This window comes from Leuciscus leuciscus (genome assembly GCF_965113295.1).
Source record: "Leuciscus leuciscus genome assembly, chromosome: 23".
In the NCBI taxonomy this organism is placed as follows: Eukaryota; Metazoa; Chordata; class Actinopteri; order Cypriniformes; family Leuciscidae; genus Leuciscus; species Leuciscus leuciscus.
Window position 1 is genome coordinate 31,077,011 of NC_138747.1, and position 19,553 is coordinate 31,096,563.

A 19,553-nucleotide genomic window follows, 5' to 3' on the forward strand; every position below is an offset into this window, starting at 1 on the left:
GAAAAAAATAGGCATTGCATTAACCATGCTTGCATTTTAATGCACTGTATTTTTAGGGCTTCCATTTTTATGGGCTGAAATTCAGCATGGTTGAATATTTAAGCGGTGAATATTTCAATTCAAAACATATCAAACACATTTTAATTATTAAAAATTAAAATGTTTCAATTATTAAAAATTAAAATATTCAAACTGTTTAAAAATACAACCTATAATAATCAACAGGCAATTTAAGGTCCATTTTATTTCGCTTTGCAAATTCGCTTCCACAAATTCAGTGGTCAAAATTTGACAGTAAATTCAACATTGACATCCAGGAACTGCAGGAAAAACAATAGATTGCCGAGCATACTCTCCATCTGCTGTTAGTCGATCTCACCAGCAGGAGGTGCAAGCGCGTGTTGTTGACGAAGACCAGCAACAGTTAGAGCAAGCCATTCCATTCATAAAATGAAAATGATTACCTGGGTCAGTATATGTGGAAAAGATGATAAAGACACAAAAGTTGTGTTTATGTTTCATTCAATAACTTCATTGTTACTTTCCCTGTGTAGCCTACATGTTATCAGCTTTCTCTACCATGAATGGGGTTATAATCGGTTTCCCTCAATACCTCGTACTCAAGGATGCCCCTTCCGTCGGGACAAAACGCTTAACGTAGCTTAATGGACTACAGTGATATAAAAGACCAAACTCGCACCTTATTGGGAATGTAGGCTGTAGGCTACTATATAGGCTACAGGCAAGCAGATGGACTCAGAATATGAACTTAACACGCAAAGTTTCATGCTGAGCGTTTCCCAGTGATATACTGGCATAAAATCAACACTTGATCAATTAATACTAACACTTTCTATTCTCTCTCTCTCTCTCTCTCTCTCTCTCTCTCTCTATATATATATATATATATATATATATGACTACATGTACTGCATTAGATTAAACTGGGAAGAGTCATAGCACTTGCATATTGTAGTCCTATTGTTAGTTTACTTTAACTAGTCGCTTTGGATAAAAAACACTGACATTGGCATAGACAATATAAGAAATAGACACAGCGACCCCATAGACTTCGACGGAGAAAAGTGAAGCAAATTAGAAGCTCTCACTTCCTGATGGCTGAGCGTACTGCGCAGACTCAAACTGAGCTTGACGACGTAGATGTGACGTGAGCAATCCGTCTGTCTTCTAGAAGCTGTGCCAAGAGAAATCTGAATCATTCCCTTCCGAATCTTGCAGATACAGAGAGTGTGAGCAGGAGCTGTCCATGAGCTAGGAGCAGGAGCAACTTTATGACTCTCTATGGGCTTCTCCCTTGACTTTATCGGACTTTATGGCTCCATGCCCCCCCAATTGCCCGCGATCTTCTCCTCCTGTCCATACGGTAATTTCTCTACTGTGCGACAGAGAGTTGCGTGGTTATGACGCAATCGTTACCCTATCTAAGGCCTGATATATTGGTCCAAAGCCGGTTCGCCAATACACGGGGAAGGTTATCACGTGTTCTGTCCTCACCAGCTTGTACCTGAGATAGAGAGAGAGAGAGAGAGAGAGAGAGAGAGAGAGAGAGAGAGAGACCACCTATTCCATTCCTGTCCAGCAAAGAAGAGCCCAGAGAGAGGGAGCACACCTTCATGTATCCTCCTTGACCTGGTGACATGGGGGATGGGGGAGACCACCCTCAAATGGCTTAACCAGTTTTCTCTAAACTTCTCTAAACCTTATTACCTTTTATTTTATCTATCTGGATATGAGATATCTGTACCACTCACTTTGAGACATTTCAAATGACACCAAAAACATAACAGTCAATGATAAACATTCACATTAAACCATGTTCTTGTGTGAGTTCTTGGTAGTTTGTGAGAGGAAGTGAGGTTGTATGGGGGAGGTCGAATGTTAATTAGCCAGCAGGACCCTTTTGTCTCTAGACCAGGCCTCAACCAGTATTTTAAGTCTTACAGATTTCCCTCCTTGATCCCGTGGGTCACATTCTGATGAACACTTACACCCCGTAAGTACACACACTTACATCACAGTAAGACGTTTGTTATAATCCTTGAAGATGTAGCACAAAAATTGTCTTTGCAAATTGTCTTTGCAATGTTGGCATCTGTAGAAGCTCAGTGGTCTGTGTTCACCTGCAGAACACCTGTTCTCACCAGGTGTATAGCTTGAGTCCAGCAGGTGGATGAATGCGTTCAGGTTCTCTTCCTGTAATCCTGTGACGTAAGCAAAGTTCATAGAGTCAATCTGGACCTTTTGTGACTTGTTCAGTTGACGTGTCATTCCTTCATGGGGAAACTTCCGCTTCCTGGGACCTTCTCCACAATGATGATCTGACCCTTTTTGACCAACCCTGTCACCTCCAGCGGTACGGTTGTCTGGGCAGACCTCAGTGGATGAAGGGGTTCTCCTTTGATCCACACTGCTTTGTGTGAGACACCTGAAAAGCAGCTTAAATGTCCGCTTCACGATTGAGCACATATGAACTTACAGTCGTAAGGAAATGCATAGGAACGCATAATGCAATAAAGCAAAATCATGTCATGTTCAATGTAAAATACCATGTTCATGTCAGCAAATGTGAGTGGTACATTTGGTCTCATTAATTACCTGATTTTTAATTACCACGCCAATAGTACTCCTATAGAGGGTCAAGGAAGGACAAAGGAAGATCTTACAAGCTCTTACCCTGTTTCTAGAAACATTTAAATAAATGGCATTCTAACAAAACAACCAGTGCTGGGTTAAAACAACATTTCATGAAGAGTGTCAGCAAAATTTTGGTGTAACCAAACATAGAGATTCGATTGAATTGATGTCCAAAAACATTGTTGCAAGTAAAATGGACAATATACAAATATGCAGAAATCAAAATAAGTTTCAGAAATGTTTTTCTGAATTACTCAAAGGAAAAATGCAGAAATCAAAATAAGTTTCAGAAATTAAAATCAAAATAAATTTCAGAAATGCAGCAAGAGGTCGGTGTAAACCAAATAATCAAATAAATGGTAGGATCAATGGTTTTGTGTGCCTTTGATCTGGCTCTGGGTCAAGTCCTTCATATGAAATCACGAAGCTCGGGCAGTGGCCATAGGGGGTAGTGCTACTGACAGCCTGGTGCTTACCAAGTAGGGGGATTTAACTCTGAGTTAAATGTGTTTTATGCTTGTCACAGCCATGTTTGGCAAACATCCTCTCAGCATGGGAGCGTAGGTATTTCATACCCCAAAGTGTCTCAGTGCGAGTTCCCTTTCGAAAAGGAACGTCTTGGGTTACGACCATAAACCTTATTCCCTGAGAACAGGGAACGAGAGGGGAAGGGAATCTCGTCACCATGCGTCCGGGCTGCCTGCACAGTCCCTTCGGACGAAGAAGTGGATGATATGTTCTCTATACTTCCTGGTCGCACTAGTAGTGACATCATGGGCCCTATTTTAACGATCTGAAACGCAAGTGTCAAAGCGCAAAGCGCAAGTAACTTTGTGGGCGGGTCTCGGCGCTGTTGCTATTTTCCCGGCGGGATAAATGACTCTTGCGCCAGGCGCAAATCTAAAATGGGTTGGTCTGAAGTAGCTTCATTATTCATAGGTGTGGTTTGGGCGTAACGTGAAATAAACCAATCAGAGCGTCATCTCACATTCCCTTTAAGAGCAGATGCGCTTTTTCCATAGCGGATTGCTATTGTAACGGCGGATTTGCCAGGCGCGCGCCAGGAGCGGTTCACAGCCGAGGAGAGCAACGCTCTCGTCACGGCCGTAAAAGAGAGAAGTTACATTGAAATGGAGAAACCCACCCAAATTAACTTCGGTTAAACAGGCGTATGATAATTTGGGTAAATGTGTAAGCTAGATGTATGCTTTTATAATAAATTGTCTATCTATCTATCTATCTATCTATCTATCTATCTATCTATCGTAATAATGTATGATTTGCAAAAATGAAAACTGCTGCTTCTGTGTAGATGAGAGAATCAAAGTGTATTCGCGTTGTGCACACGCTACATTGATTATGGCCAAGCATGCGCCCTTAAAATAGCATATGAATAACATGCGCAACGCGCCACTGACTTTAAACAATTTTTTCCTGGTTAGTGGCGCAATTGTTTTCTAAACCTGCAAAATAGCAAGAAGGAACGTTTGCGCCGGAACACGCCTCCTCTTTGCGCTGAACCGCCCCCGGGAGCGCAAGTGTATTTCCTAACTTACCGACGTGCTTCTGTGGAGGGAAAAGTCCGCTTTGCGCGGGTACAAAATAGGAATGAAACATGCGTCGGTGTACAAAGTCACTTGCGCTGGGTGCAAGATAGGGCCCCATGGCTGTCGCCGGCCAATACGATTGCCGTGATTATACAGTACTTCAGTCATCAGTCATGCTGAGGCGTTCCCCAAAGTGTCTCAGGACGCAGTGTCTCGTTCCCTGTTCTCAGGGAACAAGGGTTGCAGTCGTAACCAGAGACGAGTTACTTTTTTTGGCTTATCCTGAAGCACTACGGTACACCTATAATTAGTGTTATATGCACTTTTATGATGGATAGATGCACTTTTATGGACTTCAAAACAGAAACAGCATTTCATTGCCATTATAAAGCTTGGAAGAGCCAGGACTTTTTCTAATATAATTCCGATTGTATTCGTCTGAAAAAAGAAAGTCATATACACCTAAGATTACTTGAGGGTGAGTAAATCATAGGCTAATTTTCATTTTTGGGTGTTATCCCTTTAACCGCTAGAATGCCAAAAGTTACATAGTGTACCTTTAAATCACACGATAGAGCATACAATTAAGCTTTTGTGGATGTCATGTGTTATCTGTCTAGTTTTAGTTTGAGTTCAGTTTCGTTACCTGTGTTGTGTCCTTCTCTGCCTTGGTTGCTCATTGGTGATTGATCAGTCCCACCTGTGCCTTGTATTTTCTTACATTATCATGTATATATGACTATATATTCCGATTTGGTTCAGTTCTTTGTATGTTATCGTCTATGTATGGCTTTGGTTTGCATTCCTGTTCATGTTTCCTAATTTCCCAGAGTGACTTACTGTTTTGTTTGGTTTAATAAAGTACTGTTTATGACTTGATCCTCGTCTCTACTTTCAAGCCCTGACAGGTAACTATAATGACAGGACACTAAGGGCGCTTTCACACTGGCAGTTTAGTGCGGACCGGGGCACGGTTCGCATGAAAAATCGCTAATGTGAACGCTGTCATCGGACCCGGGTGCGCACTAGAGTACCGAACCCGAGACTACCTGGAGGAGGTGGTCTGAGCTCGGTTGCTCCCGAACCATGGCGCGGTTCGCGTTAATGTGCAAGCAACACGGACTCGGGTGCGCGCTTGTTCAGGAAGTATAGTATCCCGCGCATGCGTATCACTGTCGATATCATTGTTTCCTCACACACGACAACCATGAGTGGCAGGGGAACGTTGTGGGACACTGAAGAGGTGATGTCTCTCACTATGTTGTGCATAATAGCACCAAAAAAACCAGACAAATTACAGCTATGCTCAGTCGAGTTGTATTATCCATGCATTTTCCGTGTGCGTTTGCGATGACGTAAGATCACTGCAAACGCACCTGGGTTCGATACAACTAATTGAGTGTGAAACCAGACCAACGCTGCGGGGGGCGCCGGGAACGAGCGCACTCGGGTTCGGACCGCAGCAAACGAACCCAGTGGAAAAACGCCCTTAATTCAGTTGTGACGCATACATGTACAGCATAAGTTTAACCCATGCATGTCCTAAAGTTGAGTAGCAAACATGGCCAAGACAAATAACCTCTAACAAAACCCAAGAGAAGAACTTGTTTTATTACATCAAAAACATTTTGGCTACAAGAACATTTCTATTATTGACATTTATTGTAATGTTTTAAAACTAAAATTTCTTGACAAAGGGAATAAATTCAACACTTTTACCTTTCCTTTAAGTATCTTCCAAAGATGAGCAAGGAGAAAGAAGAGTAGGAAATATAATACATTATAAAAAACAAAAAAACATGTTTAACTTGATTATTTGCAATGCATTAATCACATAGTTTTTTCAGCCTTTTACATTACCTGAATATCATATATTCTTGTTGAGGCACAGTGGCGATTTCTGTTCTAAACTCAAGTCAAGAATAAATACACAGTTCACAAAAAAAGAAAAAAAAGAAAATGTAAATCAACAATCAGAAGTCATAGATCATACAAATACAAAAGTCAAAGATCATTACAAATAAATCACTGAATAAATGTTAAGGACATATCGAATGGCGCTTTTCCACTACACAGTACCAGCTCACCTCGGCTCGACTCGACTCGGCACTGTTTGGTTTTCCACTGTGTAAAAGTTGTACCTATACCTGCTTCCAGGTACTTTTTTTCGTACCACCTCCGGCGAGGTTCTAAGCGAGCTGAGGCGATACTAAAATGTGACGTGAAAACACGGCAGACTGCTGATTGGTCAGAGAGAATCGTCACTATTCACTGCGTCATCATTGCACGCGCCAGACAGAGTATCCTGAATAAAAAACAGCAAAAACAAAAACAAAAACATCCAAAAACAGCATACACTCGATTTCCTCCATTGTCCTGTGTGTGTGTGGGTAGCGGGTGTGTCTCACGCATCTCGCGTAAACATTAAGTCACGGCAGTTTCCTGTGGCGTCGCTATGACGACCAGGTACTATTGTGGAGGTACTATCTGCAATGGAAAACGGAGCGAAAAGCGAGCCGAGCCGAGCTGAGTCGAGTCGAGTTGAGCTGGAACTGGTAATGGAAAAGTGCCATAAGGTAATCTGAGATTTTGTTGTTGTTGTTGATCATTTATCTCCTCCTGGGCTTTTTTCTTCCATCTGATTCCATTTGATTCCTATTTAAGCAGTACTTGATTGAAGTTCTGATTGAAAACAGGTGCGGGTGATCAGTCCAGGGAGCGTGAGCAGGGTAGAGATGCAGCCAGAGGCCTGGAAGTCCGTTGCAAAGCCAGGGTGACACCTGACCAAGACAGATCCAGAGGGACGAGGGAGCCCGGCAGAGCCTGAGGTATGACAAACCACAGTGGAGCCAAAGGAGATGGGAATGGGTCAACAGGCCAAGGTGGCATCATGGGCTCTAAGGCCCAAGGTGGAGCCAATGGAACCGAGCACCTAGGACGAGCTGAGGACCGGGAAGCCCAAGGTGGAGCCGGAGAGCCGGATGGAACCAGCAGAAGGGGATGAGCCAATGAGCTAGACGTAGCCAGTGAGAGCTTTTGCTGACATCTAGGGTCGGGATGAAGAAACTTGGGCCAGCCTATGTGGCTGGGATTAAGGAGCTTGAAGGCTGGACAGAAGGAAGGAAGGAAGGATTTCGGACAGGACTGGGACATCAATCCAGCCGGATGGGGCCGACAGAGGATGAAGAAGTTCGAGGGTGGAAACTATGGTGGGAACTGGCTCAGCATGAAAGTATATTAACAGCTCCTCACTTGCCCGTTTCAAGGTCAACATGGCCAAATGGCACCGTCGTCTTCCTCCACCTCACTGAAGGTGTAGGGAGAGCCATACAGCCACAGCGCATAATCCACATAATGAGCCAGATTCAGTAACAATAATCTCATCCAGATAGGAATTTTGGGGAAATTTTTGATGCCCAGCCGACCTTCAAAGACCACATTGCTACAACGGCACAATCATGCAAATTTGCACTGTACAACATCAGGAAGACCCAGCCCTTCCTCACTGAACATGCAAACCAACTTCTTGTCCAGGCCCTTGTCATTTCTAGTCTAGACTATTGCATTGCCATTTTGGCTAGACTTCCAACATCTGCAGTCAAAATGATTCAGAACACAGCTCTACTTGTCTTCAACGAACCCAAAAGATCCCATGTCACACTAATGTTTATCTCTCTGCACTGGTGTCCGGTTGCAGCTCACATCAAGTTTAAGACATTAGTGCTTACCTACAGGATGGCCACAGGCTCTGCACCCTCTTACCTCCACTCTCTCTTATGAGTTTACATGCCCTCCAGGAGCCAGCCAGGACCATCACAAAGAGGCACAAAATCGCTCTCAAGAACGTTTTCGTTCACTGTTCCTTGCTGGAATGATCTTCCCAACCCTATCCAGAAAACTCTTTGCATCTGTGAGCACTTAACACACACACACATATATATATATATATATATATATATATATATATATATATATATATATATATATATATTTATATTAGAGGTGGGCATAGATTAATTTTTTTAATCTAGATTAATCTAGATTAATTTTGAAATTAATCTAGATTAATCTAGATTAAAATGGCTCATTTGAATTCTGCCGAAGGCATTCAGAATATGTAATTTATAATTACTATAAAAGTAAGTCTTTGAGAACGGGTTTCTCAAGCCAGGTGGCGCATTAGACCAGGGGCTCATCTCCTGTTTCCAAAATGCATCACAAACTGCTTGAGAAAGCTGTTCTACTCATAGACTGTAAAAGGTTACTACTGTACTGTTACCGTCCGTAGGCAACATTAGGTAGGCCTATGTTATTATCAACTACTATAGGCTATCAATTAGGGATGGGCGATATGGCCTAAAATCTATATTGTGATATACATTGCAGCCTCTTGCGATAACGATATACAGTATATTATAATAAAACCATTTCAGAACAGATTACACAGACCCATGCTAAACAACTGCTAAATGTATTTTTTTTTAAAGGGTGTATGTAGTTGCTATATTGTGCAAAACTGTAAGTATACAACATAATTTTGCAGATAAATAAAATGTAAGTACACTAGCTGCAGAGACTTAAGTAGGTCTAATGTTTATTATGGCTTGGAGCTTATGAAACCCCAAATTTAAAATTAGAATATTGTCTAACTGATGTCTTTTCAGTTAAAAAGAAACACAACAACGATTCTTAAAATCGAGATTATGTGCTACACCACTAAGATATATTGGAATGGGAATAATACGCGCGCGCTGGTATTCAGTGATATCATGTTTCGTTTTGAATTTGAGGTGGTAGAACGGATTAGTCGTGTGTTAACTTACCGAACTGTTACCCCACACACTCTGTATATAGTTTGCTGCTGCTGCTCGTCTGACGGCTTAAACCCGAACCAAGTCCAAATAATGGATGTTGCACCGATCTTTTTCACCAGCTTTCACTTTCAGCCGTGTTTTTATTTAAGATGACGATGAATATGCGTTGCAGCCGGGTTTACCTCGCGGCCGCGGGTAGATTGCGTCATCATAGCTTGTGTAGTATAGAGCCATCTCCCAACCCAACTTGAAGAATAGATTAACGGCGATATTTTTTTTATCGCGCGATAAGAGTCTCGCGTTAACGCAGCACGTTAACGCCGATAACGGCCCACCACTAATTTATATATATATATGTTTCACTATCTACTTCACTATGTCACTTTGTCAGTGTTCTGACTATTTCTTAATCCTTAGCTTGGATAACCTAATCCTAACCCTAAATTAGTTTGTACTATAAAAGTTGTTTCATTTTCATCATGACTGAACAAAAATCATTGTCCTACCAGTGTTTCCACAACCACTGTTTTGGTAGGGGAAAACGACTCCCCGCCCCCCCTGAAAGAATGACAAAAAAAAAAAAAAATAATAATAATAAAAAAGGGGGATGCGCGAGCTCCAACTTTAGCTTTATGGCTATGATATCCGCCATAAAAACGGAATTTACTGTAGGTAGTTTAGTACACTTGAAATAAGTAGCTTCGGGGGGTCTACCACCCCCCCTGAAAAAAAATCCTAGGGGAAACACTGCCTGCTGAAAGGGGAATTTTCTCCCAAACTTCAGTTTTTTTTTTTTTTTTTTAGCAGAGGAAGGTTCTCCTGCAGTATTGCTGTGTATTTTGCTCTATCCTTTTTCAAAATCAAATTTATATCACCAGGGCTTGAATTTGAAAGAGCCATTAAAGAAAAAAAGTATTGTAATTTGCTCTTATACTGTATTTCAGCTGTGTAAACATGGAGCTCCAGAGCAGAGGGATTGCATTTTTGCAGACTATAAAATCCTTATGCAATGCCTTTGGCCTTTAACTCATCTGTCACTCTCTTTAGGTAGCCAGGATCCGGATAGCTATTCCTGTGGAGAGAAAAAAAATATTTTACATGAAACTCAAAATAATATGAAATGTTTGATCAGTGGTTTTGCTGGACATGATGGACAATTGAAAGCACACTTTAAATTAACTCATACCTTTCAGGCCCACTGTATGGGTTGGTCTTATGATGAATATCATTCCAGGTGACCACATTCTCTGCACCCGTAGTTGTAGATCTCCCGACAGTAAAGATCAGTCTCTGATTAAAAGCCCTCTGCAGCAGTTTGAACACTTCATTTCCTTCACGATTGTCTGGTAAGTACGCACGATGATTTACCCCATAAAAAGGCTTTCCTGGGTTTGGATGCTTCTCCTAAAAATTATTTGAAAAAGATGTATTACTGTACCATAACATTAAACAAATCAATGTAAAAATAGAAAATGATCTACAAGGAGGTCACAGATTTCTTTTTATTGTGTGTTTGTTTTTCTGCAGTTCTTGAGCTTCTTCAACAGCAGGGGCGTCTAATCCTGCTCCCGGAGGGCCGCTGTCCTGCAGACTGTAACTCAAACCTGCTCGAACACACTTAATAATTAATAATTCATTACATTTATATAGCGCTTTTCTCAGCACTCAAAGCGCTTTACATAGAAGGGGGATCTCCTCAACCACCACCAATGTGCAGCATCCACCTGGATGATGCGACGGCAGCCATATTGCGCCAGAACGCCCACCACACACCAGCTTACTGGTGGAGAGGAGACAGTGATGAAGCCAATCAGTATATGAGGATGATTAGGAGGCCATGATGGACAGAGGCCACTGGGCAAATTTGGCCAGGATGCCGGGGTTACACCCCTACTCTTTCGAAAGACATCCTGGGATTTTTAATGACCACAGAGAGTCATGACCTCGGTTTAACGTCTCATCCGAAGGACTTGCCTGGAACTTCACTAATACTAATCCTAAAGACCTTGATTAACTGGTCCAAGTGTGTTTAATTGTAGGGTTGAAGTTAAACTCTGCAGAACAGTGGCCCTTCAGGAACAGAACATGTGCGGGAGTGGTTTATTAGGAGCGCACAGTCTGTAGACCTTTAGCACAGTTCTTTGATTTACATTTACATTTTATATTTATTCATTTAGCTGACGCTTTTATCCAAAGCGACTTACAATTGCTATATATGTCACAGGTCGCACGATTTAGATTTTTGATCACAGTTCAGTTTTACATGTTCTTACCGTTTGAAAACCATTAGGTATGTCATAGTTGATTTCAATAGTGCCACAATCTGGATGTCCAGGAAGACTCATTCGGCTCTTTGTTGCTTTCATTTTTCCATTTGGTTGGTTTCCCTTCAATATCCCATAGACTTCCTTACACACAGGACAGATGGATCCCATGCTCTTCTCTGACGCAATTATACAGTCCTGACAGAATTCATGCCCACATTTCAGTTTTCTCTTGTTGGTGAAGCTGTCCATACAAATAGCACACATCTCCTCTTCAGCATGAGCATCTTTACTTTCATGTCTAGAACTGTCTTTTAATTCTTCATTGAATCTAGTGTCTGTTTCACTTTGTCCTCTAAGATTCAATCCCTCATCCCGTATTGATCCTCCCACTGCTCCTTGTCCATAATCAGGCGTCTGATTCCATTTGATTCCTCTTGCATGAGGAACGTCCTCCGAGTAACCGATCGATTTCTTCTTCTTGTCATCAAACATTCTTTTCTGAAGCATCTTCTCAATTTCAGCAATGGCAGGACCGAGATGTTCTGGCAGTCCAACGAGCCTCCAGCGACTGAACACATCTTCTGCAACAACACAATGATGCTCCTGCTGAAGTTTCTCTACTGCTGATGCCACAAGAGTTGCGTCTGTAGGGGTTTTGAGTTCACAGGTGACAGCGGCTGATGCAAGTTTCTGGTAGAGTTGAGTTAAAGCTCTGATGGCGTGACTTTCAAGATTAATATGTTGAACTCCTTTGGATCGAGCTTGAATCTTAATGGTTAAATTTTTCTGCTGTTTTTCTTCATTAAATGACACTCCATACTTTGTTTCAAGTTGTGATAATTGCTCCTTATAGGAAAGTTTCATCAGATCCCAATGAACCTTGTCCATCTCAAGATGAGTTGGAAGGTCCTTTGTGTCCATGTCCAATGAAGACCTGCTTTGTGGAGAGAAGTTGTTGTCTTTATTCATTTGACTTGATTTGTCATTGAATTGGCTTTCCATTCTTGTTCCTTCAACCTCACTTTTAATCACGTCTGTAAGATTCTTCGGTCCAAAGAACAGGCAGTTACTGGCAGACTTGGTGAACATCATCTTTGTGTTCTCTGACTGAATGGCATGAAGGGCCTGCTTCACAATATCTGAATCCATGTGATTATGATTAATGGCAGCATGACTAAAACTACCAACACATCCCTGAACAAGTTTCTGAAAGTCATCAGAGGCTTTAGACACAGAATCAGGGCTTGATCTCTTGTTGGGTTCGATTGAGACTGACACTTCTGCACAAATAGAGACTCCATGCTGTTTCTCAATTTGCTCCAACTCCTTTCTGTAAGCGTGATGCATGTACCAGAACTCATAAAGGGGTACAGTCAGTCCAGCTGGTGTATTTGAAGCTCTATTAGATGCAGACACGTCCTCAACATTATCTGTGTACTCTGATGCTGCAATCACAGGCATAGAACCGATCACCTAAAAACATACGATGGGATTTGATTAAATGACTTAAGTAAAATGGAAATATTTTAATTATAATAACACCAAATTATTGCTACAAATTATAGTGTAATTTAATTATAATCATAGATTAGTAATAGTATTATTCGTACTACTACTCTACTAAGAGTCTGAACAGAAATAGTTTAGTTGCTAGTTACTAACTATTTAGTGTGTATTGTAGTTTTTTTTTTTTTTTTGGGCTATGCTTATGGATTTTTTCACTCAGCAATAAAAAAATAAAATAAAAAAATATGAAATGATTGTACACAAAGTAAATATGATACCTTTGTTGAAGGCGCTCTGTTGTCCTTTAGCATGGACTTTAGTGGAACAGTCACAAAATCTGCTTCATCCAGACCAATCCATGCAGTCACTTCCTTAAATGTACCATCCTTATAATCTTTAAACCTCAAAGATATATGTGTGAGCCTTTTTAACACTTCTAAAGCTGCACAAAATAAGAGTACATTTAATTTAGAGTCTTAAAAAATAAGAAATAACACTAATAATTTGACTAAATTATTTAGATGAATAAAATGCTGTTATGCGGTTTAAACCCATGTGGACTTTATTTCAAATGTAAAAGTCCACTAAATTGAATCAATCAGTTGATGATCAGTAGCAAGTGATTTCACTGGAATGGATACAGCAGAAAACTCTAACAGATCTGTGTGTGAGAGAGGGAACAGTATTGCTGATGCTTTCAATCACTGATGACAAGTACAACAACCACTTAAAAATATGAAAAATAAGTATTCAAGTGGCAGAATGAGCTATAGATGTGTGTTTGATACAGATTGAGCTGGCATTTTATGAATTTGGTTGATTAAGATGATCCCCATGTTTACTGTTTGTATTTTAGTTAATTCAGAAACTAGCATTCATAAGATTTAAGTTGAAATGTTATTTAAGTGAATTATCATATCACCTGTTGATGGTGTTATCTGCACCTCTGCGTAGGACGGATCATCCATGAGTTCAAGGCTGACGACATCAGGTTTTCCTTCCGTTTTGAGCAACCAGCTCTGAAGAGCTTTCTCTAATGTTGCTCTCCATCTCTCTGGAAATGGTTCTCTCCAGTCCACTTTGATCATACATTTAGCAACATCCAGTGGTGCTGAAGGTTGTGGCCATTCATAACCAGCTGTATAAATGTCCTGTTGATGGGAAAATAGATATGAATGCAGATTCTGAATTTCTATGTGAGAAAATACCCAACTTAGAGCCAACCTGAGTAATGTTTACGTAAAGTTATTTTAGGTAGAAGGGTAGCAAGTGCAGACCATAAACCACACCTGAGCATTAGTACTGAATGTTTTCATATTTCACATTGTTTGTATTATATGAGCAGTTTATTTGTTAGTTGTAATTTGTATTTGTGATTTGACAAATTGCTGCAAAAAGAAAGATCAGACATGATAGTCCATCATCAGCAAGAATGACCTGCTGAGTTATAACAGCTCCAAACTGGAGTAAAGGGTGTAATTAGCAAAACTATGAATAATATTTTTGGAAAAATTATATTTATCTGTAAAATGGTTTTAGTTTTATGTAAAGCATTTGATATTATCTGATACATTATGCTTTGGCATTTAATCATACATAAATAAATATAGAGATTCTGGTTGGATAATGCCCCTCAGAAAATCGAAGGCTCAAGTTTTACTCTTTAGTCAATACCTTTTCTGACAGCGAGTCTGAATTGTGTGTTCGATCCATTGTGAAGTTTAGATGCATCATGTCATTCAAAGTTGTTCCAGAGTCTTGACCTTCAGCTCCTGCCATATATAAGTCCTAACATTCAGAAAAAAACACCATCTTAAAACACCTTTTAAAAAATAATTTCAGTAACAAATTTAAAAACTAAATCCTATTTATATATTTGTCAAGGTTCTGCTGCATAAACACGAACATAGAGAAAGATAAAGGTTTCAAACAGAATTTAATAATATCCACAGATTAAATCCACATGAAGAACAGCAAGCAAACACAACCATACATGAATGAGACCGGACAAAGGTGAAGTGAAAACACAGGACCTAAATAAGCAGACAATCGAGATGATTAATAACAGTGATGATAAATCAAATTAGAAACCATGACGAAAAAACTAGTGGCGGGAAATGGTGCAACTGAGTCCAAACATGGTGATATTGTGACATTACACTCCCTCCCGGTAAGGCTTGCTTGTTAACCCTTAAACAGGCAAGAGTAGAAAATGATAAGCAAAAAAAATGTCATGTAATTTTTTATATCATCTGGACTTAAGTAAAACATATCCAAAAGAATTTTTGAAATATTTGATATATTTTGGATTTTATGAGTTGTGACTCCCGGGTCACATTGCCTGATTAGGGTATAAAAAAAGGACCAAGTCATTAAAGGTGCATTGCGCAAGTCTCTGAGTTTTTGCAGAACTATGCCCCCTCTGGTGGCAAGCGAAACTGCAGCCAGAAGTGTGCACGCTCACGGACAAAAGTTTTCTTTTTTTTATCTTACGTGGAGTTTGCGTTGGTGTTTGAAATGAACTACAAGCCGGTCTCTTAGAATCCATCTTCTACGGAGAATGGCGGCGAATACACAAACCTGCCAGACAGCCAGGTGAGCGTGCCGTGAACGCGCATGACGTCACGCCCAGTCTAAAATCCGGCCCGAATCCCTCTTATTTATTTTACTTTACAGGATTATAGAGACAATCTCAGTGATCAGAGAAGGGCTCATTACGCCCATCAGGCAATTGTTTAAGCATGTATGGGTTAGAAAACGGGTATTTTAACATGAAAAGTTGCTTAATGCACCTTTAATCTGTTAACTGTTACTGGCCCACTTGCCACTGCATGTTTAAAACAATTATATCCTATACTTCTTCTGATGTAATGTTGACAAATTATATATCATTCGAAAGCTTACGAACTCAAGATTCAGCCTGTGAAAACTGTTTTGAAATCGGACAAAAAAAGGGTACTTTAACCCCTTAACTCTCACCCCCCTTTTCGAGAATGGACATTAAAATGCACTATTCAAACTTAAATGGTTGTAATTCAAGAATTCTTTTGGGTATAGACCTAAGACACTCAGCAGATTATTGCTGAAGTGAAAGCACTTAAAAAAATGAAAGTATGAAAAAGTTATGGAAGTTTAAATTTACAGTAAATCAAATATACTGTACTTAATATTCTTTTATATAAAATATATATTTTACGAAATATTTTTTACTCTAAAATTAATATAAAATCAAAGCCATATATCTAACCAAGTTGTGTTCCAAATTTGAAGTTGATATCACAAAACTTGAGGTTCCCATGAGATTTTGTTTAGGCGTAATACCAGAAATAGCCACCGGGTGACATACATTCCATTGAATTTAATTGTATGCATTCTGCGGTAACAAATTAATACATTTCTGTCCAAATATCACTTCTGTCACAAAATATCGAACCTTGAGACTCAGACCTTTCTGACAATATTTTGTCAAGATTAGAAAAGGTTTTGATCATAAATTATGAAACATGATTACGCCCAAAAGGGGTGGAGCCAGATTTTAAAGAATTTAGAGTACCGTTTCTATGGTAACGCAACGTCCAATTTCAAAACGATTTTCACAGGATGAATTCTGAGTTTGTAAGCTTTCAAATGATACCTAATTTATGATAACTTATAAAATATGTGATGTAATAAAAAAGGCGATAAAAAAGATAATCTTATATTTTAGAGGATAATATATATATATATATATATATATATATATATATTATACTTTTTAGAGGATAATATTATTTTATAATTTTTTATTGACAAATACTAGATTATATGTTTTATTATGAACTTTTAGCATGAAAACCAAAGTTTCAATTATTAAAAGTGTGTGTGTCGACTTTTTGTGACAAACGCCAGAACTCCTGTTATGATGTAGATTTTTTGAGGTGCACTCTTGTCATAAATTCATCTATTACTGTTCCTACATAATTTGTAACAAAAAACAGTGCTAAAATATCTATTTAGGAGTTTTAGACCTTTCCAACGATATATAGTTTGTCATGATTAGATTAGGATTTAATTGTAATATAGTGAATTAAAAACTCAAAATACACAGATGGTCAAAATTAGGGTTAATCCCTTTTTTATACCCTAAACAGGCATCGGGACTCAGGAGTCACATATATTTCAAAACGTGCTAAATAACAACATGAACAACATATTAATTAATTTTCTTCTTCAGCACCTTAAGACAATGTTCACAATTAATATTATCAGTATTATTATTATTTTTCCAGAAGATAAGTAAGTTTAATATATATTTACTTTCCTCAAAATCTGAATGTCCTGCACCACTGGCAGCCATGTTGGATTTAGGTCAGGCTGACTAATTTATCACACAAAAATTGAAGCAAATCATGTGACCAGCATACTCAAGACAGACCAGGCTGTGATAAATGATAAAAGGATTTGATGAAAAAATCATTCTTATCCCCCAAAAAAGACAATAAAAACGATGTGACTCGTGAGTCACGTTGCCTGTTTTAGGGTTAATTGTTTTGCCCGTCCCACTGTCTGTATGATCATTGTAGCATGTGGCTTTAGCGAAATGACCTAGTTTATGACATTTATCTAGACTAGAGTCATGTTATGTGCTCATCAGTCAAAGGGTGTATTTACTCTTTACACTGCAGTGTTTGTCTTAAGTCTTAAAAACAGAGCAAACCTATTTTATAAAAGAGAAAGTGGACTTAAAGGGTTAGTTCGTTAGATTTACAGTAAACACTTTACTATAGTAGAGGTATCAGGAGAAATTGACTATGTTTAGTGTGTATATCACTGTAACATAATTCTATTTTAGTGTACTGAACTTTATCTACAAAGACAGTCTTGAAGTTCCATTAGGAGAACGGTTTCTGTCAAGCGTTTGTGACTAAAAATAATAACACAAAGCAAACCTACTAGTTAATCCTTGATATTCAGCATGAGTAACTCTTCCTGAGTTTGAACATCAGTGGAAGCAAAAGCAGGGCAATCTGACCTTTTGTATAATGCATATATTTATGTTAATACATATTTTCAATATATCTCCAACTTTTAGATCCCAATTTGTGTGTGTGTTTGTATAGTTTTCAAATAAACACGTTTATTCTTTCTCTTTAGCTTTACCAAATAATTAAGTTTTTTCTTTGTTTGATTATTAATAATTTCCCTTTGGTTTAGGCCATAACTTTGTGAATTGATAAAGGCTGTGTCTGTGTTTTGAAAATGTAAAAATGCAGAATGTTTTGTGTTATGGGTACACTAAAAAAATGGTGGGTTTGGGTTTAAACAACCCATCATTTTGTAAAGTGTAGGTTTAGGGGTAGTGTTAGTGTAAGGGGAGAGAATATACAGTTGTACAGTATAAAAATCATTATGTCTTTGGAAAGTCCCCATAAAACATGAAAATGTGTGTAACGTACAATGTGTGTAATTAATAAATAAAAACAAAAATGACTCACATATTCGTAAATATCCATTAGTTCAACTGTCTGTTCCAGTGATATATCAGTGCAAGAGAATCTCCAATCAGCAACTTTAGCCTTCAGTAAATCATTATAAAGGTAAGTAAATAAAAAAGGGAAAGAGTTTTATTTATTTTACAAACAACAAACGAATAAATACAATTTAAAAAATCTTCAAAGACTAGCTGGCTGATATTTCTAAAATGTAAGACAATATTGAAGTTACTTAGTTAATGCCAAACAGAAAGTTATATTATGATGAACTTCAAACACATGCTCTATATATAATTAACACTAAAATGTCAACGTTTTGTCAATATAACAGCATTTAGTTTCATTTTCGTTTCGTATAGTGTCTACAGAGCTGTGGGGAAAAAAACACTTTCAAACATTTCATGTAAACTCGTCTTCACACACATGTAGTTTTATATTCACTGACAGACTGGCTGTCGATGATCAAAGTGAAGGTCAATATTGTTATTATTAACAGCGCAGCTCGAGAATATTAGTTCTGGATTACACGTAGACCACTATCGGCAAAAGTACTCACACAATCATTTAACAATAAGAACAAAATGGTCATTTTAATGTGGTAGTTTACCTGTCCTACCGTCTACCGAAAACCGTTCAGCTGTGTGAAACTGAGCTGTGAATCTTCAACCTGCATCAACTGGTGTTTTCAGCGAAAACGAAAGCAAATGACAAGTTTGGGAAACCGATCCATTATTTGTAGTAAAATTACACAATGCTATTCATTCACTCTGTCCCTCAGTCCTCATCAGAGCCGCTCAGTCGCCTTAACCTAATGTTAGGCCCCGGGGCTGAGAGGTTTTTCCCATCCCCTCGATTTATAGAGTCTCATTTTTAAAAAGTGTAATATCTAGGTAATCTACATCACAGTTGTGAAATTTCAACTTTATGCAAATGAGAAGCGATTTTCGCGAGCGACAACCAATAGGAAAGAAGCCTTTCAGTGGAGCTCAGCTCCCGTCACCGTCTCGAGTGCAGGCAAGACAGAAGAGTTCGAGGGCGATTTCACTGTTTTATATGATTTGAGTGTAACTAACCACAAACATGGATATAATAAAATGATGCATGGAAAAGAAACTGTCGACAGTCTCAGTGATACATTTATAGTTCGAGTGTTGTAGTTTTATGATGCAAGTTTAGCACTGCTGCAGTTCATTTAACAGTTTCCCCTGCATTATGTTGACTATTAGGGACAAGAAAATTGATTATTTGTCAAATTCGGATGACGTTTTAGTAATTTATGACAGTATGAGTGAG

The 19,553-nt window shown here is 38.9% G+C and overlaps 1 protein-coding gene across 4 annotated transcripts; it reads right to left on the reverse strand.

Annotated features, from left to right (window-relative positions):
• Positions 1-5,793: 5,793 nt before the first annotated feature.
• On the reverse strand, positions 5,794-19,179 carry LOC309488269 (uncharacterized protein). 4 transcript variants are annotated; one of them, XR_014202071.1, is made up of 9 exons: positions 18,868-19,178; positions 18,264-18,344; positions 14,464-14,577; positions 13,712-13,940; positions 13,068-13,231; positions 11,290-12,756; positions 10,203-10,420; positions 8,720-10,088; positions 5,794-8,667 (listed from the first exon to the last, which is right to left on the reverse strand). XR_014202071.1 is itself a non-coding variant. In XM_082156419.1 (8 exons), exons 2-8 carry the CDS (start codon positions 18,279-18,281, stop codon positions 10,019-10,021), a joined length of 2,280 nt encoding a protein of 759 aa, XP_082012545.1. In that variant the 5' UTR covers positions 18,282-18,344; positions 18,868-19,179; the 3' UTR covers positions 5,794-10,018. The 4 variants fall into 4 exon arrangements, 3 of the variants coding, with proteins under 3 accessions (XP_082012545.1, XP_082012544.1, XP_082012546.1); XM_082156419.1 differs by having other exon boundaries at positions 5,794-10,082; positions 10,197-10,420; positions 18,868-19,179; XM_082156418.1 differs by having other exon boundaries at positions 5,794-10,088.
• Between the last annotated feature and the right edge of the window lie 374 nt (positions 19,180-19,553).

Coding starts and splice junctions, on each gene's coding strand:
- LOC309488269 (XM_082156419.1), bottom strand. Junction 13,941..14,463: donor CAGACTCGCTGTCAGAAAAG/GTATTGACTAAA, acceptor TCCCATCAACAG/GACATTTATACAGCTGGTTA. Junction 10,083..10,196: donor AGTGGGCCTGAAAGGTATGA/GTTAATTTAAAG, acceptor CCACAGGAATAG/CTATCCGGATCCTGGCTACC.